The following is a 21,526-nucleotide window of genomic DNA, read 5'->3' on the forward strand; positions in this document are numbered from 1 at the left end:
TGGCGTCTGAGAAATTTTATGACAGCAGCAGGCACACCAGTTGCACATTCCCAACACATAAAACATCTTTTAGAAGCAATCCAACTGCCCAAAGTGGTGGCAGTATTTAAGTGTAAAGCCCATACATGAGAGGATGATCCGGTGTCACTGGGCAACAACAGAGCCGATGAAGCTGGAAAATGGGCAGCAGTGTTAAAAATGTTTTCTCTAACTGAAAAAAATATGTCTTTTCACACAATTGACATGCTGAAATTAATTGAGATGCAAAATTTGTGTTCAATCCAGGAAAAGTCCATCTGGAAGTCTAAGGGATGTAGGCAAGAGTCCTCTGGGCTCTGGAGGGACGGACAAGGTAAACCAGTAGCCCCCCAAAGCATATTACCCCAGCCTGGCTGAGGCAGCACACGGATTGACTCATCTGGGAAAACAAGGTATGTGCAAATTGGTGAAAGCATACTGGTGTGCACCAGGTTTTTCTTAGAAAAGAGAGCAATGTCCTGTCTGACCTACTTGAGGAAGAACATAGGGAAAGTGATCCCTACCGAACCGTCCCACATTCCACCAACTGATGGACCTTTCCAGGTGATACAAATTGATTTCATCCAATTACCACCCTGCAGGAATCTCAAGTATGTATTGGTGTGCACTGATGTATTTTCGAATTGGGTTGAGGCCTACCCAGTGGCCACTAATACTGTTGTGTTTACTGCCAAGAAAATAGTTAAGGAATTTGTATGCAGATACGGTATCCCTAAAATCATCGAGAGTGACAGGGGTACTCATTTCACAGGTGATGTTTTCCAAAATATGTGTAAGCTGATGGGTATTAATAGCCGACTTCACACCCCCTACCGACCGCAAGCCAGTGCCAAGGTAGAGAGGATGAACGGGACTATTGAAATAAGTTAAGTAAAATCATGGTAGAGACTCAACTAGGATGGCCAGAAGCGTTACCGTTGGTCCTGCATAGCATAAGGACCACTCCTAGACCCCCTCTAAATCTGTCCCCATTTGAAATACTGTTCGTTAGACAACCTCATTTGATTATAAGTCCACAGGAAGACTTGAAAGGTAACAACGAGGTAACTGTAAGGTATCTTATATCAATGAGTAAGCAATTAAAACAGCAACAGCAGAAACTGAAGTTGTTGTCCCATTATATGCCTGAAACTAACTGTCATGATGTTGAACCAGGAGAACATGTTATGATCAGAAATTTCTTGCGTTCAGGTTGTTTGACTGATCGGTGGGAATATCCATACCAGGTGCTGCTGACAAGTACTACATCTTTGAAGGTGGCTGAGAGAGATACCTGGGTCCATTCCACTCACTGCAAAAAGGTCAATGAACCGGTGGAGAAACAAGTCGGAGACAAGGCTGATAGTGTGGACCTGTCGATTGCGAACTTGTTCCGGGAGGATTGAAAAGGTCGTAGTGAGATACCTGAACTAAAAGAAATTTGAAGGTCTTGTTGTGGCAATGGACGGGCCTGCTGTGTTCATTTTCATATTCTCTTTTAGATTATTCACCATTCTGGTTGGTTATGGGATATCCGATTTCTGTGATGGGGGACCGATTGAGGAGATGGGAGCTGATGGCAGTGCTGGTGGAGTGGAATCAGGAGGAGTGCTATACCAATCAGGGGAGTGTCTGACCAATCTTAGTACTGTTATTGTTAAGAGAGCTGTTATTCTGGATACTTGGGGACGGTGTGGAAGTTTATCATCTGAAGATTCCTGTATTTGTGAGCTTTCTGGGTCCCTAGTTGATGAGAACTGTATTCAACGGTGCCAGCCTAAATATAACCTGTACTGGGGTGGGTATCATTTAGAGGATTATCAAAGCATGGTAGGCAAACTATTAAATCAAACTGATTGCTGGGTGTGTTCACATGTGCCACAGGGACAGCGTAATGTAGGGTTGGTGCCATTTCCACTGAATATCACGGAAATTATAGAATTGCTAAAAAGGGAAAACATTGGATGGAGAATTCCTCTCATCCAAACCACCTCATTTTAAACTCTATCAATTCCAAGTAGATAGATCACTTTTGTGTTTGAACATAACCAACCCCAATAAACCCGGGAGTTGGGAAGTAACAGGGAATAATCAGATGATGACCTTTTCACAGAGAGCTGATAATGAGTCCGTAAATCATGATCTGTTACATTCAATTACATCTAGTGGGAAACATTTTAGGTACCGGTATACATTGAGTTCCACCAAAGAAATTATTGGTAAGGTACCAGATGGTTATTGTGCTAAAATAATACAACCAGAAACTTGCATATACCAGATGGTAGAGCCTGAGATAGGATTCTTTGCAAGGGAAATGTGTTTAATGATAATGATGCATACCATCCCTTATATTCTCCCCGATAATGTGTATTTTACATGTGGATGAAAGGCATATAAGTGGCTCTCCTTGAGTTCCGAAGGTTTGTGTTACCAGATGTTATGACCCTCACACATGTTGAAATGCTTGGTATCCATAAAAACACACCATCACCCTACCTTCACACGCAATATGAACACAGAGACAAACGAAATATGATACCTGGTGACATGCATAATGCCACTCAGTTAATTAGTGAGACAACTGGTTTAGTTCCAAGTTTTAGTCGCACTGGATCCCACCAGGATCGCTCGGGGTACATTAAATTTTAGATATATTCAGGAACTTGCTAAAGTGATAGAAAATATCACCGAGATGTATGATGACACATTCAGGTATACAGGGAGAGAATTGCAAGCGTACAAGAAAGAACTGGTGCAACACAGGCTAATGTTAAATTATTTAACTGCTGTTACTGGAGGGTACTGCATAACTTTGGCCACCCAATTTGGAGTAAAATGTTGCACCTATGTTACCAATGATACCAGCGACCCCAAGGAGGTGATAGACTGGAAGATGGATGAAATTCTGCAGCTAAAATGGGAGTTTCGTAAGAACCATAATGCTTCAGTGGCTGAAGTAGGGGAGAAGATAGAAGGATGGGTTTCATGGCTGAACCCAGTGAAATGGTTCTCAGGTCTAGGGGAATGAGTCCAGGAAGTAATCGCCAGCATAGGCAAATTCTTGATCCTTATACTGATTGTCATCATAATAATTGGCATATGTGTCCGGTGTGTTCCTATTGTATTGAAGTGTGGAAAATGTAAAAATAAAGTAAAACGAAAGAACGAAATTATGATGGTGGTCAGTAATGACAATATGAATACAGAGGTAAATATAGAACTGCATTACAACCCTGAACTAGGAAATACCATCATTTAATGTATTATATTTAGACCTGCATAGAATGTATTATTGAAATGTTATTTTTAAAACACCTCAGATAATGTAAAGTCTCAAATTCCCCTTCAAGACTGCCTTTATAGGAGTAGTGTATCCCCACACCTCTCACATGATCTTCCAAGATCCGCGGTGTGTGTATAATAGTAGTTTTATGTCCCCACTCAGAGACACATTATTGATGGATTAAGAACCACCTTGTGCCATCCCATAATAACACTAAATAATATATAAATGTAAGCCTAAATTAATTTTTAAAATCAGATTGTGATAGCATGTTGTTCGTTATCAAAGGGTGGACTGTCAAAGCTGGATAGTTGGCTGAGACAAGATCAGCTTAAAATTAGATCGTAAAGACGCCATCTTGCGACCGGACGCAAGACGCCATTTTAGAATATGAGATCGCAAGACGACATTTTTCGAATGGCCGCCCAAGCGCCATTTTAGATAAACTCACACTTAAGTACATATGGCGATATAACTATTAGCATCATGCGATTGCATCTTTCACCATTTCTCATACACACATTAACACGCACAATTGTGTTGTTAACTAGTAATATTAGCGAATGCATAAGATCCTGTATAAAAACGCTGTTTATTAGCTTCATGCGCACGCATCTGCCCCAAGTTAACTAGCGTCTTTATATCAAACCCCAAATACTTACACAGTACATATTCACATAAAAGGTCTCATAAGCTTTAAAGTATAAGATTCAAGTTTGTTCATTTATTATAATTACTGAGAAATAAAGGTTATTTGGTAGCTAAGGTTTAATACATGATAAGTAAGTCATGTTTGATATTATACTGATCTGCACTCTTTCAACAGCATTTTGATATCGTCAGTGTGAAGATCGCAACATGCACTCTCAACTTATAGACCGCAGATATTTAAAGCACCGAAATGTACATTATATGACCAACTGTTAGGATGAGCATGAGGCAGGAAACCAGAGACAACTAGTTGTTAGAGGCTGGACTGTGTCTATTTGAATCAACCTGTTAAATGCTCTGCAACAGATGCATCCTCCTGGGAACCAATGGCATCAGCGACAAGCCTCTCTATTGTGTTGTCTGTTTCTGTGAGAGTATAAAGGTGTGTGTTGTGACCCCAGTCTGAGTCTTCTTGCTGAATGCTGATTGACGGAGGTTTCTTGCTGATGCCTACATCTGGTCCAGAAGCTCTGCGTATGTATAACTGTACTTGGGTCTGTATAATTCTTTGCGCTAAATTGTACTTAGATCATAGCGTGTAACTGACTGTACTTTTACTTGAAATATCACTTTGTGCTTTGGAACCACAGGTAAAAGGTCTGGAGTCTTTATTTACTATATGACTGCGTATGCAAAATAGCATCATCCTTAGAGGTTTATAGGCAGGATATTAGAAGGTATAGGCAGGATATTAGAAGGTATAGGCAGGAGTGTATAGAGGTTCTAATTCAATGTCCTTACATACTTTTAGCTTAACATAAGGCTGTGTAAGAGTTTAAAGGTCACTTGTTGCAGTACAACCTTAGAAGTTGCTAAGATTCCTTATATGTATTTAAACTGTTATTTATATTCATACTTGAAGACGTGTCATATATGGTATATTTTTAAAGATGTATTGTACTGTCATGATGTGTTTAAGCAATGTATATATACTGTAATAAAACTGAACTGTGGGCAGTCTTGTAAGCTCTTTACAAGGCTCACTTGCACGTGCAATAAAGATCAATTGCTTTTCACACTTGCTGTTTGAAAGAGTGCTACGACACTAAGCTCGACAGACATCGAATGGGGCAAATTCGGCCATTAAATGCATATTCGGAATTTACTACAGGCTAAACTCTGCCGACTTTGCTCCGGTCAATGTCTAAAACTCTGCCAACAATACCTGAAACTCGGATGTAACATGTTTTTGGACACATAGACCATCGGTACAACTCGGCAGCTTTTTGCCATAGACATCAATAGGACCTGGAAATTTACTAAGGATTCGTATTTAACAGCCAAAAATATAGTGCAAATCGGCCGTAAAATACACAAAAAAGAACCCAAATAGAAATCTCAAATAGAACACCTTTTTCCATTTGAGTTTCACATCTCAACCTACACAGATACACAGAGCCGTAACTAGACTTTTTGGTGCCCTGTGCCAGAAAGAGCATTGGCGCCCCCCTCATTTTTCAAAGGGACATAATGCACCCAAAAAAGGGCCATGGCTTCATGAGGAAGGGCCAAGCAAGAGATAGGGAAGGCCAGGAGATGCTGGGGATGAAATAAGAGGAAGCTACAAGCAAGAATGATAATAAACAGAAATTTGACAGGCCCAAACAGCGCCCCCTGACCTGTGGTGCCCTGTGCGATGGCACTGGCCGCACTACCCTAGCTACGGCCCTTCAGAGGCATGCACGGATCAGGGAGATCTGTGATACATGCATCTGTGTGTAAATAAATAAACGCAGAAGCACAGACAGGATCAGTGAGATCCGTCTGTGCTTCTGTTTATGAAAAATGAAAACCAGTGTAAAAAAAATAAAAAATGGCGTGCTTCCCCCCCAAAAGAACAACCAGCACCGGGCTTTGGAGACCCAGTGCTAAATATAGGGGACAAACAATGTAGCGGTCCCCTGTATTAAGCTCAACCAGCACCAGGCTATTCAGAACCAGCCCTGGTTGCCAAAATACAGGGGACAAAAGATGTAGGGGTCCCCTGTATTTAGCACAACCAGCCATGGACTCTGATCTGATCCTGGTTTTAGAAATACAAAGGAAAAAAATGCTTAAGGTTCCCCTGTAAATTCCAGAACCAAACTTTTTCTAGTGGGGGTAATGCCACAGCCAGGGGGACCCTTTCAATGGGTCCCCAGCCAAAGCATTACCCTTGACTGCTAGTCAGCCCATGCTGGGGATCCCTGGGGACCACCCCAATCAAGGGGTCCACCTCTCCAGTGCACCCCAGGCCTAGGCTGATAACCCGGGGCTATCCCTGGCACCCCTTGTCGGTGGGTGCTGGGTTAATAGTGTAGTGTGGTGTAAAAAAAATAGATGAGATAGTATTGTCTTTTGCTGTGGAACTACAGGTCCCAGCAAGCCTCCCCCACATGCTGGTACTTGAAGAATCACAAGTACCAGCAGGTGGGGCATTACAGGTCCACTGGTACCTGTGCTGAATGCTCTTTTTTTTTTGGGGGGGGGGGGCACACCTTTTTTCTTTATTTTTTACTCTGGTTTTCATTTTTTTAAACACAGAAGCACAGATGGATCTCACTGATCTTGTCTGTGCATCTATGTTTATTTTACACACAGATGCATGTATAACAGATATGCCTGATACGCCCATGTATCTGTTCATTTGAGTTAGTTAATACCGAATGCTATATATAATTGAATAATACAAATGACAAAGAATGATTACACCATCGAGCAACACGAATGACAGGAACTGAAACACATGAATTCGGACGATGTCATCAGAGATTGATCTTGCACGACATTGAATAGAAATTGGCAGCTTAGTAAATTTACCCCTAAGGCTGAAGAACAAACTGTTTGCTCACAAACTTCACAAATCTCTGAGGAGAGTCTAAGCGACATATTCAATTAGGTGCGAAAAGTCCTGTACTTTTCGCATTTCTGACTTTTCGCTGGTTTACCATGCAAAAAAGTATCGTGCTCATCCCTGCTCATCTATTTTGCTAGTTTTTAAGTTTGTCCCCCAACTTTGTACTTTTTCACCTTCTTTTTCAAAGTAATTTTTTGGGGTGTTAAGTATTTTTTATACTTTTTTTTTTATACAGTTTACCTTTGGGGGGCTGTCCCAAGGGTGCAGGGTGGTTCCAGCAAGTTTGCACCCCAAAACCCCACTTCTGCACTTTTTTTCAACAGTTTTCATAGGCAAATCTTTTTCGCCTGTTCCAATGCATTGACTTTTCACACCAGCGAAAAGTCTTTGTAATTGAATACGGGGATAAGATTTTGCCTGGCAAAATGACGTCACCGACGATACTTTTCCACAGAAACAGGCTATTCGCACCTAATTGAATATGGCCCATAGTGTGTTAATGAGTGTTTTGTGTGAGTCTGACATTTCTGACACTGAACTCCTAGAGAACACCCCTTCCATTATTTCTTCACCCTCTGCAAATGTGGGGATGAGCAGCAGTAAAAGTAAAGATGATGATTTAGAAATTGAGGATGCTATGATGGAAGTGCAACAGGATGAGGGGGATACAGCCCTAACTGTGTAGAGTTTGTATAGTCTCTCTGTGCTTGCATGGGTTTTCTAAGGGTGCTCTGGTTTCCTCCCACACTCCAAAAATATACTGGCAGGTATTTGGCTCCCAACAAAAAAATGAACCCTGTATGTGGTAGAGTATATAGATTGTATTTATGTGAATTACAAAATATTCTCTGTAAAGCGCTGTGGAATATGTGTGTGCTATATAAATAACTGGTTATAAATAAATGTGTGAAGCTGACACTAAAGAGGATGTTGATGATGAGGATGTTTGTGTAAAAGTAAGTCAGCCACCAGTGGTAGCAGTTCTTGTCCATGATAAGAATAAGGCTATTGTCATGCCTGGGCATAAGACCAAAAAGCCACCTGTTTTGTGTAAAATTATTTTTACCCAAATCCTGACAACATTTGTCAAGCCATTTGTACCATTTGTAAAGCTAAAGTAACTAGAGGTAGGGACATTAACCATCTAGGAACCGCCTCCCTGTTACATTTGCAGCAAGTTCATTCAAATTATTTATCAAAAGCTCAACAATCCCATAAAAAAAGAACAAGCAGTCCAGCATCAGCTATCGGCAGTATGGATAGATCCCAGCAGCACATGCAATCTCCACTGCCAACACCTTCATCATAAATCTCCTCATTAATGATTGGAAGTAGTACTGCTGCACCCAAATTGCAAAAGCTAATTCTTGCGTACTAGGACAGCTTCTGCTGGGGATGAATCTTCATCCACGAAGGGGACCAAGAAGACTAGTAATTTCAAACAAAAATTAACTGTGAAACAATTCTTTGCAAGAGGAAGTAACAAAGCAGCCATACAATTGCACAGCGGATCACTGAAGCCATGACGACTATGCTAGCATTAGTCCAATATCCGCCCCAGTTAATTGAGGACCTGTGTCCTAGCTACCAAATTCCATCTCAATTCCATTTAACCAGAACAGCAATTCATCGCCAGTACCAGGATGTTAAAATAAAGCTAGTTTTTGGCCTAAAAAATGCCATTGTACCCACTACTTAACCACATATATGTAGACACGTGGTGCTGGTCAAACTAAAGCAAATTACATGACTATGACAGCCCACTCGGTGGGTGTATTGCCTTAAGCAGCAGCATCTAATACACAATGGCAGCTCATGCTCAGGAAGGCTACTCTCTATAACATCAGCTTCACTAAGAGGCATACTGGTGTCAACCTGTTGGAAAAACTCAGGGATGTGATAGCATAATGGCATACCCCGCTAGGACTCTCTTCAGGATTTGTCATTTCTGATAATGCATGTAACATTGTGAGAGCATTACAACTGGGTGAATTTGAACACATCCCATGTTTTGCCAACACAAATAAACTTGATGGTTCAGATATTTTTAAAAACTGACAGGGACATGCAGGAGATGCTGTCTGTGGCCCAAAAACTTTATGGCAATTTTTAGCATTCAGGAATTACATGTATCAGATTGCAGCAGCAGCTGCAAGAACAATTAAGTTTGCAATACCACTAACTAAAGCTAGAGGTAGTGACCAGGTGGAATTCTACCCTTTATTTACTTCAGTGAATGGAGGAACAGAAACAAGCCTTTAAAACCTACACAACAAGCAATGACATCAGAGAGGAGGGGGAATGTACCTTACTCCAACACACTGGAAATAATCTTTGTTTTATGCAAGCTACCGAAACCATTTGAAGTAGTAACTAATGAAGTGAGTTTAGACATTGCCAGCTTGAGTCAGGTGATTCTGGAAAAGCAGTTAGAGACACTGAAGGATTATATGAAACAAAATAATTCTGTTAAGTATGTTGAACTTGTAGACCAACTTCTATGTTAGCTTCGCAAGGACCCAAGGGTTGTGAAGATCTTGAATTTGGCTCACTACTCTTTGGCAACCATGCTTGATCCTAGGTTTAAGTCATACTTAATGTCTTTCTTTCCAACTGGCCTAGATTTTAAGAGATTTAAAGAGCTCCTTGCCAGCAATTTGACAGCTCAAATGGCACATGACAAGGCAATGCCTCCTGCTTCAGTTTTTCCTGCAAATGCTGCTGGCAGGAAAAAAATTACCTTTTCCAAGAGACCCACTGGGGGTGTGGGTGATGAGTCAACACAGAGCACCAAAGTGAAACACCATTTTGACATCTGGTCAGGCTTAAATAAATTGCCCACAATTATTGACACCCAGTTACATCTCTGACCTTATCTCCCTTCACACTCCCGCCCACCCTCTTCGCTCTGCTAATGAATGCCACCTCTCCTGCCAATGGATTACATCTTCCCATGACTGCCTCCAAGATTTTGCATGTACTACTCTCCACCTATTTAAATGTAATATGCAAATCATATATGTTAAATATATGCAAATGTTAATAGTGTTAAAAGTTGTATTATTCTGTACATTGGAATATAAGATAAAATTACTACAATTTATAGAGCAATATAAAAATACAATTTAAAAATTATTTATAATCATAATTTACATGAAAGTAACTGAAGTTTATAAAACAATGAGATAAAAATGAATGAACTTTTGTTACTGTCCTATATCTTATTACATATAACTAGCCAATTGTTTCAGTGGCTGAGAAGGTGCCACAAAGGTCTAAGGTGGCACTCCAGTTACACACAATCAGAATACACAAAACAGTATAAAAAATCCCATACAAAATCCACAACAGACTCTCCAGCTCTCTGCAAAACTTCAAATGGGCTCTCAAGATCCACTTCTTAATCAAAGCCTTCCATCTCTCATTCTAACACTCTGTTCCATGCTCACTATCAGCCCCATTTGTGTCACCCCTGTCTGTCGACCCCTACCATTTACAATGTGAACTCTGATGAGCAAAGCCCTCTTCCCCATGTGTTTTTCCTTTCATTACTATTACTTACAGCACCTGACCCTTGACTTCTGCCACCATACAACTTATTTGAGGGTTATGCCTGCTGTTGCTGCAATGTTTATATACCATGTACTTGTCCTACATTGTCTTGTACTACAAGTCACTGTTCTCTTGTTATGCTGAATTAGGGATAAATAATAATAAAAATAGTATCATGAATGCAAATCTCAAATTTAATAAGAATTGTGTTGACCAACATGAGAGAAGTTGCACCCAAATCGCAATGCAATGCACAAAATCAATAAAATACCAAATGAGTGGCATCTTGATCAGAAGCGTACACAGATTAGTGAGATCTGCGTATGCTTGTGATTTGAAATAAGCCATTTAAGTGTTAATGTCCAAAAAATTGACGTGGGGTCCTCTCTCCCAAGCATAACCATCCCTGGGCTCTTTGAGCTAGCCCTGATTAAAAAAATACAGTGAAAACTAGTGTGGTGGTCCCCCATATTTAATGAACCAGCACCGGGCTCATGGATCCAGCACTTGTTCTAAAAATATGGGGAAAAATTTGCAAAGGGGTCCCCCATATTTTTAGAACATGTACCGGGCTCCACATGGGGGAGTTAATGCCACAGCTAGGGGACACACTTGATGTGGTCCCCTGGCCAAAGCATCCCCCCCACTAGTCAGCCCAAGCCAGGGATTCCTGGGGAGGTGGGGACCCCCCTAATAAAGTGATCCCTCTCTAGTACACCCCAGACCCAGACTGAAGCTATCCACCATATCCCTGGATACAGGGTTGATAGGTTTAAATAATAGATTGAAACTACTATTGTCTTTTACAGCAGGACTACAGGTCCCAGCAAGCCTCCCCTGCATCCCAGTACTTGTAGAACCACAAGTACCAGCATGCAGGGCAGTAAGGGCCCGCTGATACCTTTAGTCCCCCTTTAAAAGAAATATTAAATTAATGACCGGACAGACACACCATATGTTGGATTATTTTATTACACATATAACTCACTCAATCACACTTACCACATACATACATACCTACCTGTCTCTGGTGCCAGTCAGTCCCCTGTCCAGCAGGCATCCTAGGTGCTGGTTGGTCCTCTTCTCCACTAGGCATCCATGGGTTCAAAACAAAAAAATACCCAATCTATAACGGATTGAGCAGTACTGTATATACAGTATGCATATACAGTACTGCAAAACTAAGTGACAGGACCCATGTGTGTTCCTGCACTTAGGAAGGCTGCAAGCCAATCAGCAGCGCTACCATGGAAACAGGCCGCAGATTGGTTTCCCTCCAAAAATTTTAGGTATTGCTGGAATCCCTCATTACAGTTCCCTGTTTGACAACCATCTATATTTCTTACAACATCTAGTGCTTTATTGATAAGCACACTTTCAAGAGTAAGTAAATGTTGGCTTGTGTTATTAGATTTACATTTCTTTATTTTTTTAATGTATGTTGTACATGTTTTCTTTATTAAAATTGTTATTACTTTTACCTCAGAGACCTGGTCACTACTTGAGACAGCGCATTGTATCATCATATTCTATTTTTCATCTTGAAGGAATTGCACAAACCTTCTAGCTAAGGAAGCAGCATCCCATTAGTGGATATAACACCATGTGTCACTTATCTTTTTTTCTCAGAATATGTTGTAGCCAGCGTATCTGCCACTCGGCTTTCTTCAGTGAGTACAGTACAGTACAGTCCACTGCTGGCAAGCTTGAAGAGGTAGCTCTGCCTTATAAGCCTGAAGGTATTTGCAGCTCCTGAACCAGCTCGCACAGTTGTACCCCCAGGACAAGAGTACAGAGTCACTAGTACAGCCCCTATCCCTAAGTCCAGTGCATGTATTGGGTGTATTTTGAATCTCAGGATGTAAATGTGTCCTGAACAGCCTGTGTTCCCCTTTGGGCTGGTGCCTAAATGTCTTTGCAGTTCATTGTTTATGGCCTACCTGGGCATTCCTGCGGTGGGGGCTAGGGCTAGGAGTAGAGATGTGCGCCGGCCCCCGTGTTATTTTTTTTTTTGGATCTGGATCTCCCCTGGTTTTGGATTTTTTTCCTCCGTGTTTTCATGTTTTGGTTTTGGATCTGGATTTTTTCTTAAAAAATCATAAAAACAGCTAAAACCACATAATTTGGGACTGTTTTTGATCCTACAGTATTATTAACCTTAATAACAATGATTTTCAGGCATTTCCATGCATTTTTAACTACCTCACAGCTCACAATATTGATTTCACTATTTTTCACCAATACAGGCCAAAGGCTGCAATGAGCTGGCTGGCTAAAGTAAGCAACAGAGTAGCGGCACAAACGCATGGCAGTTTAAAAAAATATAGGACATCTATGAAACATTGCCACACAGCAGTGGCAGACAGGATGGCAGTTTAATAAACTATAATAATGACAGTCGGCAATGCCCCAAATTGTGCCAAATGTAAAGGAAAGAGGTACAAGATGGAATTGTCCCTCCCACCCACTCTTATGTGGGATATTAAAAAGGACATGCACAGTTTAACAAACCAAGCACTTTAGCGACTAGGACTGACACTTTAGTGGCTGAACTTCTTGGTTTGTTTGGGCCCCACAAACATATTTTGGAAGGACTACCTTCAATTATTAAGGAGGAGGTTGATGATGAGGGTTTTGGTGGTGGAGATTGCATGTTATGGTCCAAACTGCTGGTAGCTGATACTGGACTGCTTGTTATTAATTTACAAATTATAATTTTGTTAAACAAATTGCATGAACTTGCTGCAAATGACGTAACAGGGAGGAGGTGCCTAAATGCTTAACGTCCCTTCCTCTGCTAACTTTGGCTTCACAAATGGAACAGATACCTTCACAACTGTTCGTCTGTGTCAGAATTTAGATTAAAATAATTCCACACCCAAGACGTTTTTCTGGCTTTCTTTTTATCATTAGCAAGAACTGCTGCCACTGGTGGCTGATTTACGCAAACCACATCCTTATCATCAACATCCACATTAGCGTTAGATAGGACACAAATTTCCCCCTCATCCTCCTTTTGCACTTCATCCACACTATCATCCTCATTTTTTATTATTTCACCATCTAATACTAGCACAGCTGTCATGGCGTCAGTGATCCGCTGTGAAACTGGGTGACAGCTGTTATACTTACTTCCTCTATCAAAGGACTGTTAAATAGTCAATTGATTTTTGAAATTACTTCCGATCACGAATGAGGATGTAGGTGATGATGCAGATGTTGGTGTTGGAGATCGAAGGCGCTTGGATCCCACAGATAGGTAGCAGGTAGGTGACAATGGACTTGTTACGTTTTGAGTTTTGGAACTTGGCGACGTACACTTTAATATATGATGAATGCGCTCCAAGTGACGTAACAAGGATGAGGTTCCTAGGTGGTTTAGGTACCTCCTTCTACTCAATCTTGTATGGCAACGGGCACATGTGGCTTGACAACTGTTGTCCGGATCGGGATGGAAATAATTCCACAAGTGAGAAGTGGATTTTTTTGTCTTTTGTCCCGGCATGACAACAATGGGCTTTGGCATTTTCAAACATTGGGCAACACCTGTGGCCTTACTTACACAAAGGACATCCTCGGCATCAACATCCTCATCACCAACATCTTCATCATCAACATCCTCATCATCCTTAGTGCCTTCAACTACCAAAATATCCTCCTTCTCCATGTGCAATTCCACAGAAGCATCCTCAATGACTATGTGTGCAAGATGTTGACTGCCTTTCCCCACATTTACAGAGGGCACAAAAATGTTGGAAATTGGAGGATCCTCCAGTACACTAATATTTAGGTCGGGCTCACACATGGCAACCGCGGACACACTTGCGCTCTCCTTGGGGATTTGTGATTTCGATTTCTCAGGGCACACAGTTGGTTTTCCCGGAGCTGTCTTAACAACTTTCAAATTTTTAATTCGTACCACCACCACTACTACTACAAGCAGAAGGGCTTTCAGCAGTCTTCATAAAGAAAGGCCAAGGTCTTATCCTTTCCTTGCCACTTCGTGTAGTGAATGGCATATTGCCAATTTTTTATTTATCTAAAGGCAAATATCCTTTACATTTTTTTTTCTTAACTTCAGTAAAACTTGCTTTACCATATCGATGGTGTGACTTAAGCCCTGGGGCATGGGCCTTCATAGAGGATGAAGAAGTTGACGACCTTGCTCTGCTGGCAGCAGCTATAACATGTGGTTCTTGGCCTTGCTCTCCTGTCATGTGACAGCCCTCCATATTTTCTGCAGTCTTGAAGCAGTGTCACAATCACCAATAGTGTAGCCAAGGTGCGGTTACAAAATTCACACACGTGCAGTCGTGTGCACACACAAAAATATTAGAAAAAAAGACAAATGATGATTTTTATTTTTTGTCAGCTCCAGAAGAACTTGGGCCCAGAGCACCGATTGATCACGACTGGAGTCGGGCAGCACAAGGTTGCAACTTGCATTGCTGGCTGGCTCTTGTGCGCTACTGCGGTTAAGCCTAACATGCACACACAGAAGAAAAAAATGTAAGACACTTTGATTGTTTTTTTTTGGAGAACGACTGGAGTCGGGCAGCACAAGGTTGCAACTTGCATTGCTGGCTGGCTCTTGTGTGCTACTGCATTTAAGCCTAACACACATGCACATACAGAAAAATATTACAGACACTTAACACGCATGCACATACAGAGAAATATTAAAGACACTTTGATTTTTTTTTTTTTACTTTTTTTTTTTGGAGTCCAGAACTTGGGCCCAGAGATGGACACAGCACAAGCCCAGGGCACAGCAGACAGCCCAGATGGATCAGCAGACAGCACAGTGACAGCACCATGACCAGAGACCAGAATGGATCAGCAGACAGCACAGTGATAGTGACAGCACCGTGACCAGAGACCAGAATGGATCAGCAGACAGCACAGTGACAGCACCGTGACCAGAGACCAGAATGGATCAGCACCAGCCCAGGACACAGCAGATAGCACCAGCACCTCTTCCAGTCCTACACTACCCACCCTCCCTGTTCAGTTTCCACAGCCGGAGTGAAATGGTGTCCGTCGCGTGGTCCCTTATATAGTACATTGATCATAGAGACGAAAGCTCGTGAACCGGGAGATTTCAGACTCTATCGTTTTGCCTCGGTTTCAAGATCCGAGTAAAGCGGGAAACTCCGAGCCTGCTTGGATCTGACTCGGTAGTGCTAAATTCGGGTGGGTTCGGAACTCTGGAATCCGAACCCGCTCATCTCTAGCTAGGTGTCAGTAAGAAGTTGTTTTCTGGTCATTGGGCACAATTTAAGACACTTATGTATTGTGCACATATTTTTGCAGAGCTACAGCATACTTGCTATGTGATCCCCATGTAGGCAGTTGGATCATTTAATAAGCCAGAAGTTTTAGAATAAACATACCATAACAAAACATACAACAAGCAGGTAAACACAATGACAGAGCAGGGGAAGTTATATTTCTGCACAAATATAGTAATGATTGGTCAGAAGACATACTGTAAGTATCCTAACACAGCCTTAATATGACTTTGCCAAGAATTGCAATTGACTTTTGAATTGGGGAACTGGCCTACACTTTCACCACTGAATTCCTTGACCTTGTACTGGCTTTTGGAAAGCTGGGTACACACTGTGCAGACAAGCCTGCCGATGGGCATATCCGCTGACACAGCTGCCGATCAGGAAAACATACCGCTCAATGTGTCAGGGCTGATGTCACAACTGGGCGGGCATTTGAATTTGCCCATCCAGCTGAGCTGTCAGTTACCGGCAGTCCCTGCAGAAATTGTACAGGCGGTTGGCGAACTGCCCATACACACAGCCAGATGTGCCATTATATCTGCAGACATATTGGCCATTTGCTCTGCTGCAGAAAAGATGCAATATGTCTGTGAACGACGTTGTTCTTCATACATATCAAGGGTACACACCCGCCGACGCGCTTGCGATAGATGGGCCATTCAATCAATTGAATGGGTGATATATCACCCAGTATGTACCTACTGTAGCTTAAGTGTCTAAATACAATTTAACTGTATACAAAAAACATAATTCAACATACGCTATAGCTGTGGTAGCCATTACAAAACATTCATATGCTCATTAAACATTATAACACCATAGAAAACTTTTCTAATCTTTACACATATTTGTAAATACTATATCAAATTCAAACAACTAAACAAAACATGTTTTAAACTGTAAATGTTTAACACGTTTCAGACAAACTGCATTTAATGACGTGGCATGTGCTTATTACATAAGTTAACCAACCTTGTATTTGTTAAGCTTGCCATCAATCTGAGATAAAATGTCACTGAAAACATATTCTTTTTCATCTTTCAGATGATCAAAAAAAATTTTCACCAGACGCACCTGAAATTGAAGCAAGAGTTACTTACCAAATAACCAAAAAGGACAACTGTAATGTAACAAGATAGATATGTAGCAAAAAATTCATGTTTTGTGCCTAATGATTTTTTCAGCCCCATCTTAAATCAAATTGTTCATATTTTAGTACTTTACATTCATACAAACAGAACACAGTTACATGGCTATTTTGGTTTAAAAAAGTCTTATATCCATCAGGTTAATCCGGAGGTTCCCAAACGTGGTCCTCAAGGTTCCCCAACAGGTCAGGCCTGCCCCTGCAGCACAAAAATGGGATTTTGGTACTTACCGGTAAATCCTTTTCTCTGATTCCACAGAGGACACTGGAGGTGCTTACACTGGGGTATAGAGACGTAGTTAGCTGGAGCTTGCACTACTTAATTCAGAAGTGTGAAGCTCCTCCCCCTCTACTCCCCACCAGCCCTCAGTTTAGAAAATGTGCATTAAGAGCTGGTCTACATGCTGTGCTCCAGCAAATACATTTGATTTTATTTTATTATTTTATAGCATCTTTTACACAATTAGGTACCCTTCGCCACCTATAACAAAGTTGGGATCCGGGAACCTGGCGCCCTGACTTTTTTAAAGTAATTAATTCAGAAGTGTGAAGCTCATCCCCCTCTATTCCCCACAAGGCCTCAGTTTAGAAAATGAAGACCGAGAGGAGATGGAGAACAACAGGAGTGAAAAGGAGAAATATCACACAACAACAAAACCATACAACATACGGAACTAACAGGCAGACGAAGAGCACTGAGGTGGGTGTCCAGTGTCCCCTGTGGAATCAAAGAAAAGGATTTACCGGTAAGTACCAAAATCCCATTTTCTCTTTCATCCACTAGGGGACTCTGGAGGTCCTTACGCTGGGGATGTCCCAAAGTTTTCCCCACGGGCATGGGTGCTCTGAGGAACCTGCAGAACAAGGCAGCCAAAACTTGTGAACCAATGACCAACTGACCGTATGGCACCATTGTAAAGTGGAGGCACCCACACCCACAGAACGTGTGGGGCTGATGATCATTAATGACATAACTTGACTGCAGAAAGCTCGAACCACATCCAGGGTAGAAGACACACCCGAGTCCTCTACCAAAGGAGGCACCACAAAAGGTTGGCTTATGTGGGAAGCTGACCCCCGCAACACTCCCTGAAAAAACGGCTGCATCTCAGGTATGAGGGGCAACTTATGGTGAAAGAAAATGAGAAGAGCAGAAACCTGCACTTTAGAAGATCCCAGTCGCAGGCCAGAAACTAATCTGGTCTGGATATAAACAAAAAACGGGACAACCGCAAAGTCCTAGACGGAAAGCCCCAACCGGTACCCATGTCATAGAAGAGCGCCAGATGCGATGATAATGTGCAGCCAAAACCGGTTTCCTCGCACGAAACGTGGTGGGAAAAACCGAGTCTGTGATGCTTTCGCATCCTAAGATATCGGTGCAAGAGCCACCCTGTAAAATGCAGTTTTGCTAAGTTGGGGTGGACAAAAGGACCCTGTTGCGAAGGTCCAGGCGAAGAGGAAGAGGCCACGGGACTTCTGCCAGGAGGGATTGAAGATCCGAGAACCAACTACTCAGAGCTCAGTTCGGAGCCACGAGAAGACTGAGGCCGACTTGTGTTTTATTCTATTTTGTAAACGAGGAATTAGTGGAATCGGAGTAAACTGGTAATCCAAGATGTAGGACTGCTAGTGTCGACTGCCATCGCCTGCGGATCCTGAGTACTTGACATGTATGCTGGGAGCTGATGATTCAATCTAGATGCCATGGAGGTCCTACTGAGGATGACCCCATTGAAGCACGAGTGCATGGGACACGTCTGGGTAAAGTTTCCATTCCTCAGGGATGGATGTCCTGGCAATTTAGGTAATCTGTTTTCCAGTTGTCCACTCTTGGGATGGATACTGCCGACAGGATTACTGACTGACCGTCGGCCCACCAGAGAATCTGAGTTACTTCTTGCATGGCCATGAGACCTCGAGTTCCACCCTGGCAGTTGACGTAAGCGACGCGTTGTCTGACTGAACTCTCCCCGGAAGAGACCTTAGCAACTTTGCTGCTTGTAGCAGAGCATAGTAAATTACTCAGAGTTCCAACTCACTTTTGGGCCACCCTCCTGTTTCCAGTGGGGACCAACGAACCTGATAGTAATAGTCAAGGACCATTCCTCCCTAGCCTCGGAGGCTGGCATCCATAGTCACTTTCTGAAATTCCAGCCCGCCAAGAGATTGTTGGGATGTGTCCACCAAAGTAGACCAGTAGCCGGGACCAAACGGAACCGTCGATGTAGATGCAGGTGAGACCCTGACCCCTGTGATAGCAGGTCTAGCTGGAACACTCGGGAGTAGAATCGTCTGAATTGTAGTGCCTCAAAAGCAGCTACCATCTTCCCCAAGATACGTAACCAAGAAGCATGGACACCCTCTTTGGTCTGAGGACTAGCTGGACTAGCAACCGGATATCCCGGCTTAGTCTTCCGGAATGAGAATCCTTGCAATGCCATATCCAGGATCATCCCCAGAAACTGGAGTCTCTGGGACGGACTGAGGTTGGATTCCTAGAACTTGATTATCCAAACGTGTTGGATAAGAGTCTGGTATGTCAGGTAGGCATGGTCCAAGAAAAGAGATTCCGATGTAGCCTTGAATAATATAAGCTTTTAGGTGAAAATGCGGGGAACCGAGGATAACCCTAATGGCAATGCCCAAAACTGTTAGTGATTTTTCAAAATTGCAAAACGCAGGAAGGCCTGATGCAGTTCCCCAAATGAGAACATGGAGATAGGCATCTTCTATATCCAGGGAAATTAAGAACTCCGCTGGTTCCAACTCGCAAGACAGACTGAAGTGACTCAATACATCTTCAGATATTAGTTTAAATACTTCAGGTTTAAGATGGGTCTGACTGAACCATCCAGCTTGGGCATCACACAAAGGTCTGAGTAAATCCCCATACCATGTTGATGCACTGGAACCAGAACAAGCACAGCCGATTGTTGCAGAGACTGGACAGCCTCCTGCTGACCAAGCCTGTTGAAAAGACCTTAAGCGAGTTCTCTACCTGTCGTGCAACCTTTTATGGATGACCTCTACCTCTGCCGCCCCGTGCCTACTTGGGAGCACCTCTGGCCTTACCATGAAAGGGCTGTGGCGCTTGAAAAGACTGAAACGAGGGACCAGAATAAGGCCTCCTGGATCCAAAGCATATCACCAGTGAACTGTAAATCTTCAACAGCCCTTCTGGATTCTGCGTCTGCCTGCCAAGAGCGCAACCAGAGAGCTCTGTGGGCAGAAATGGCAGAAGCGGATATGCGAGTACTGATCTGACTGCATGGATCACAGATGTGTCCTGCTAATCGTTGCAACTCTGCTCTGGATGTACCGGAGTCCAAGCTCGTATTCAACTGGTCCGCCCAGACAACTACCGCTTTGTTAATCCAGGCGCTAACAAGTTGAACCCCCCCTGTAGTATGAATAGATCGCAATGTTGTTCCAACTACGATAAGAAGGGTGTCCCCATGGTATATTTAGGACCTGCCGGACTGCCAGAATTAAAGGCACCCCCACCATAGAGGTGTTTGTTAAGTAACAGCACCCGGCATTGGAAGCGTTGTTTTCTTAGAAAGACGAGAAACAGACGCATTTACCGGATAATATGTTACCCACTTTTCCATCATAGATAATGGAAAAGAATAACTGGGGGGGGGGAAACGTGGATTCTGTAACCTCTTATCTGGTTGTTTCCAGGTTGCTGAAAACCATACGAGAAGCTGTTGTAAGAAAGGAAAATCAGTCGACCTTTTTGGTTATCAAAAAGATTCAAAATTTCTGAGTAGCAGGAACAGATTTTAAATTCTGATTCACGGATCCTCATGAGCGTGGAATTCCTCGTCTGACTTCTCTGACTGTAGAACAGTCGTCAGAGGATGCTTTTGAGCAGGTATTGTTTTTTTTTAATAGAAAATGGAGGGTACAGTAGCAGCAGTACCTATAACCTCTGGTTGTGACAGGTGACGCCCTGTGAGGGCGGCAAGGGGCTCATCTCAGACCTTCCCAGAGGGAAGAGCATAAAACCCCTTCAGTAGCTGTACCTGGAAGTGACGTGAGTTAGGGCGTAAGTGGAGGTTTCTGCCCACACTTTCCAGGAAAATAAGAAAGTCTGCACCTTGCAGGCTCTCTTCGCTCGCCACGCTGCGGGCACGGTGGCTCATGTCGCTCGCCACAAGGATATATTCCCACACTTGGATGGTAGGGAATGATGTTGGACACTGGCAGATGACGTCATCATACATCTATGGAAAGGGATCTATCTCTTCCCCTTCCCAGAGGCACGGAGGAAGTGACCTCACATGCATGTGATGCACTGTGTGTGTAACCTCAGCACTGAGCTTCCTTTCTGCTCCCAGGGAGGTTGAGACCTACTCATTACTGCTATCACGTCAGCAGCCCATGGAGGAGTGGGTGAAGCAGAAATAGCCACGGAAGGGACTATTATTAAACAAGCATGACATAACGTGGAGCCAGAAGCATGTGGCTTTCTTTGTTTGTTATTATATTAGAACAATCAAACATCTTTTGAGAAGCCTACTGCTTGTCATTTATGTACACACTAAGACACACAGACTGTATTCAGACTATAGAGAGACAGTATACAGTATAGAAAAAACCAAGGCCAAAGGTGGGAAACAGAGGAGGAAAAACAACTCACCAGCAAACAGATTAGCTCCCCTGCTCACTATACATCT

The 21,526-nt window shown here is 42.7% G+C and overlaps 1 protein-coding gene across 2 annotated transcripts in view; it reads right to left on the reverse strand.

Annotated features, from left to right (window-relative positions):
* The window catches only part of LOC148501326 (uncharacterized), a 667,086-nt gene that overhangs the window by 154,995 nt on the left and 490,565 nt on the right, over positions 1-21,526 (reverse strand). For both annotated transcript variants that reach the window (XM_088450637.1, XM_088450636.1), the window contains exon 18: positions 16,667-16,768. In XM_088450637.1, the coding sequence (XP_088306763.1) occupies positions 16,667-16,768 (102 nt within the window). The remainder of the gene's footprint in view (positions 1-16,666; positions 16,769-21,526) is intronic.

Source organism: Taudactylus pleione, unplaced genomic scaffold (genome assembly GCF_031769625.1).
Source record: "Taudactylus pleione unplaced genomic scaffold, aTauple2 ptg000520l, whole genome shotgun sequence".
Classification (NCBI taxonomy): Eukaryota; Metazoa; Chordata; class Amphibia; order Anura; family Myobatrachidae; genus Taudactylus; species Taudactylus pleione.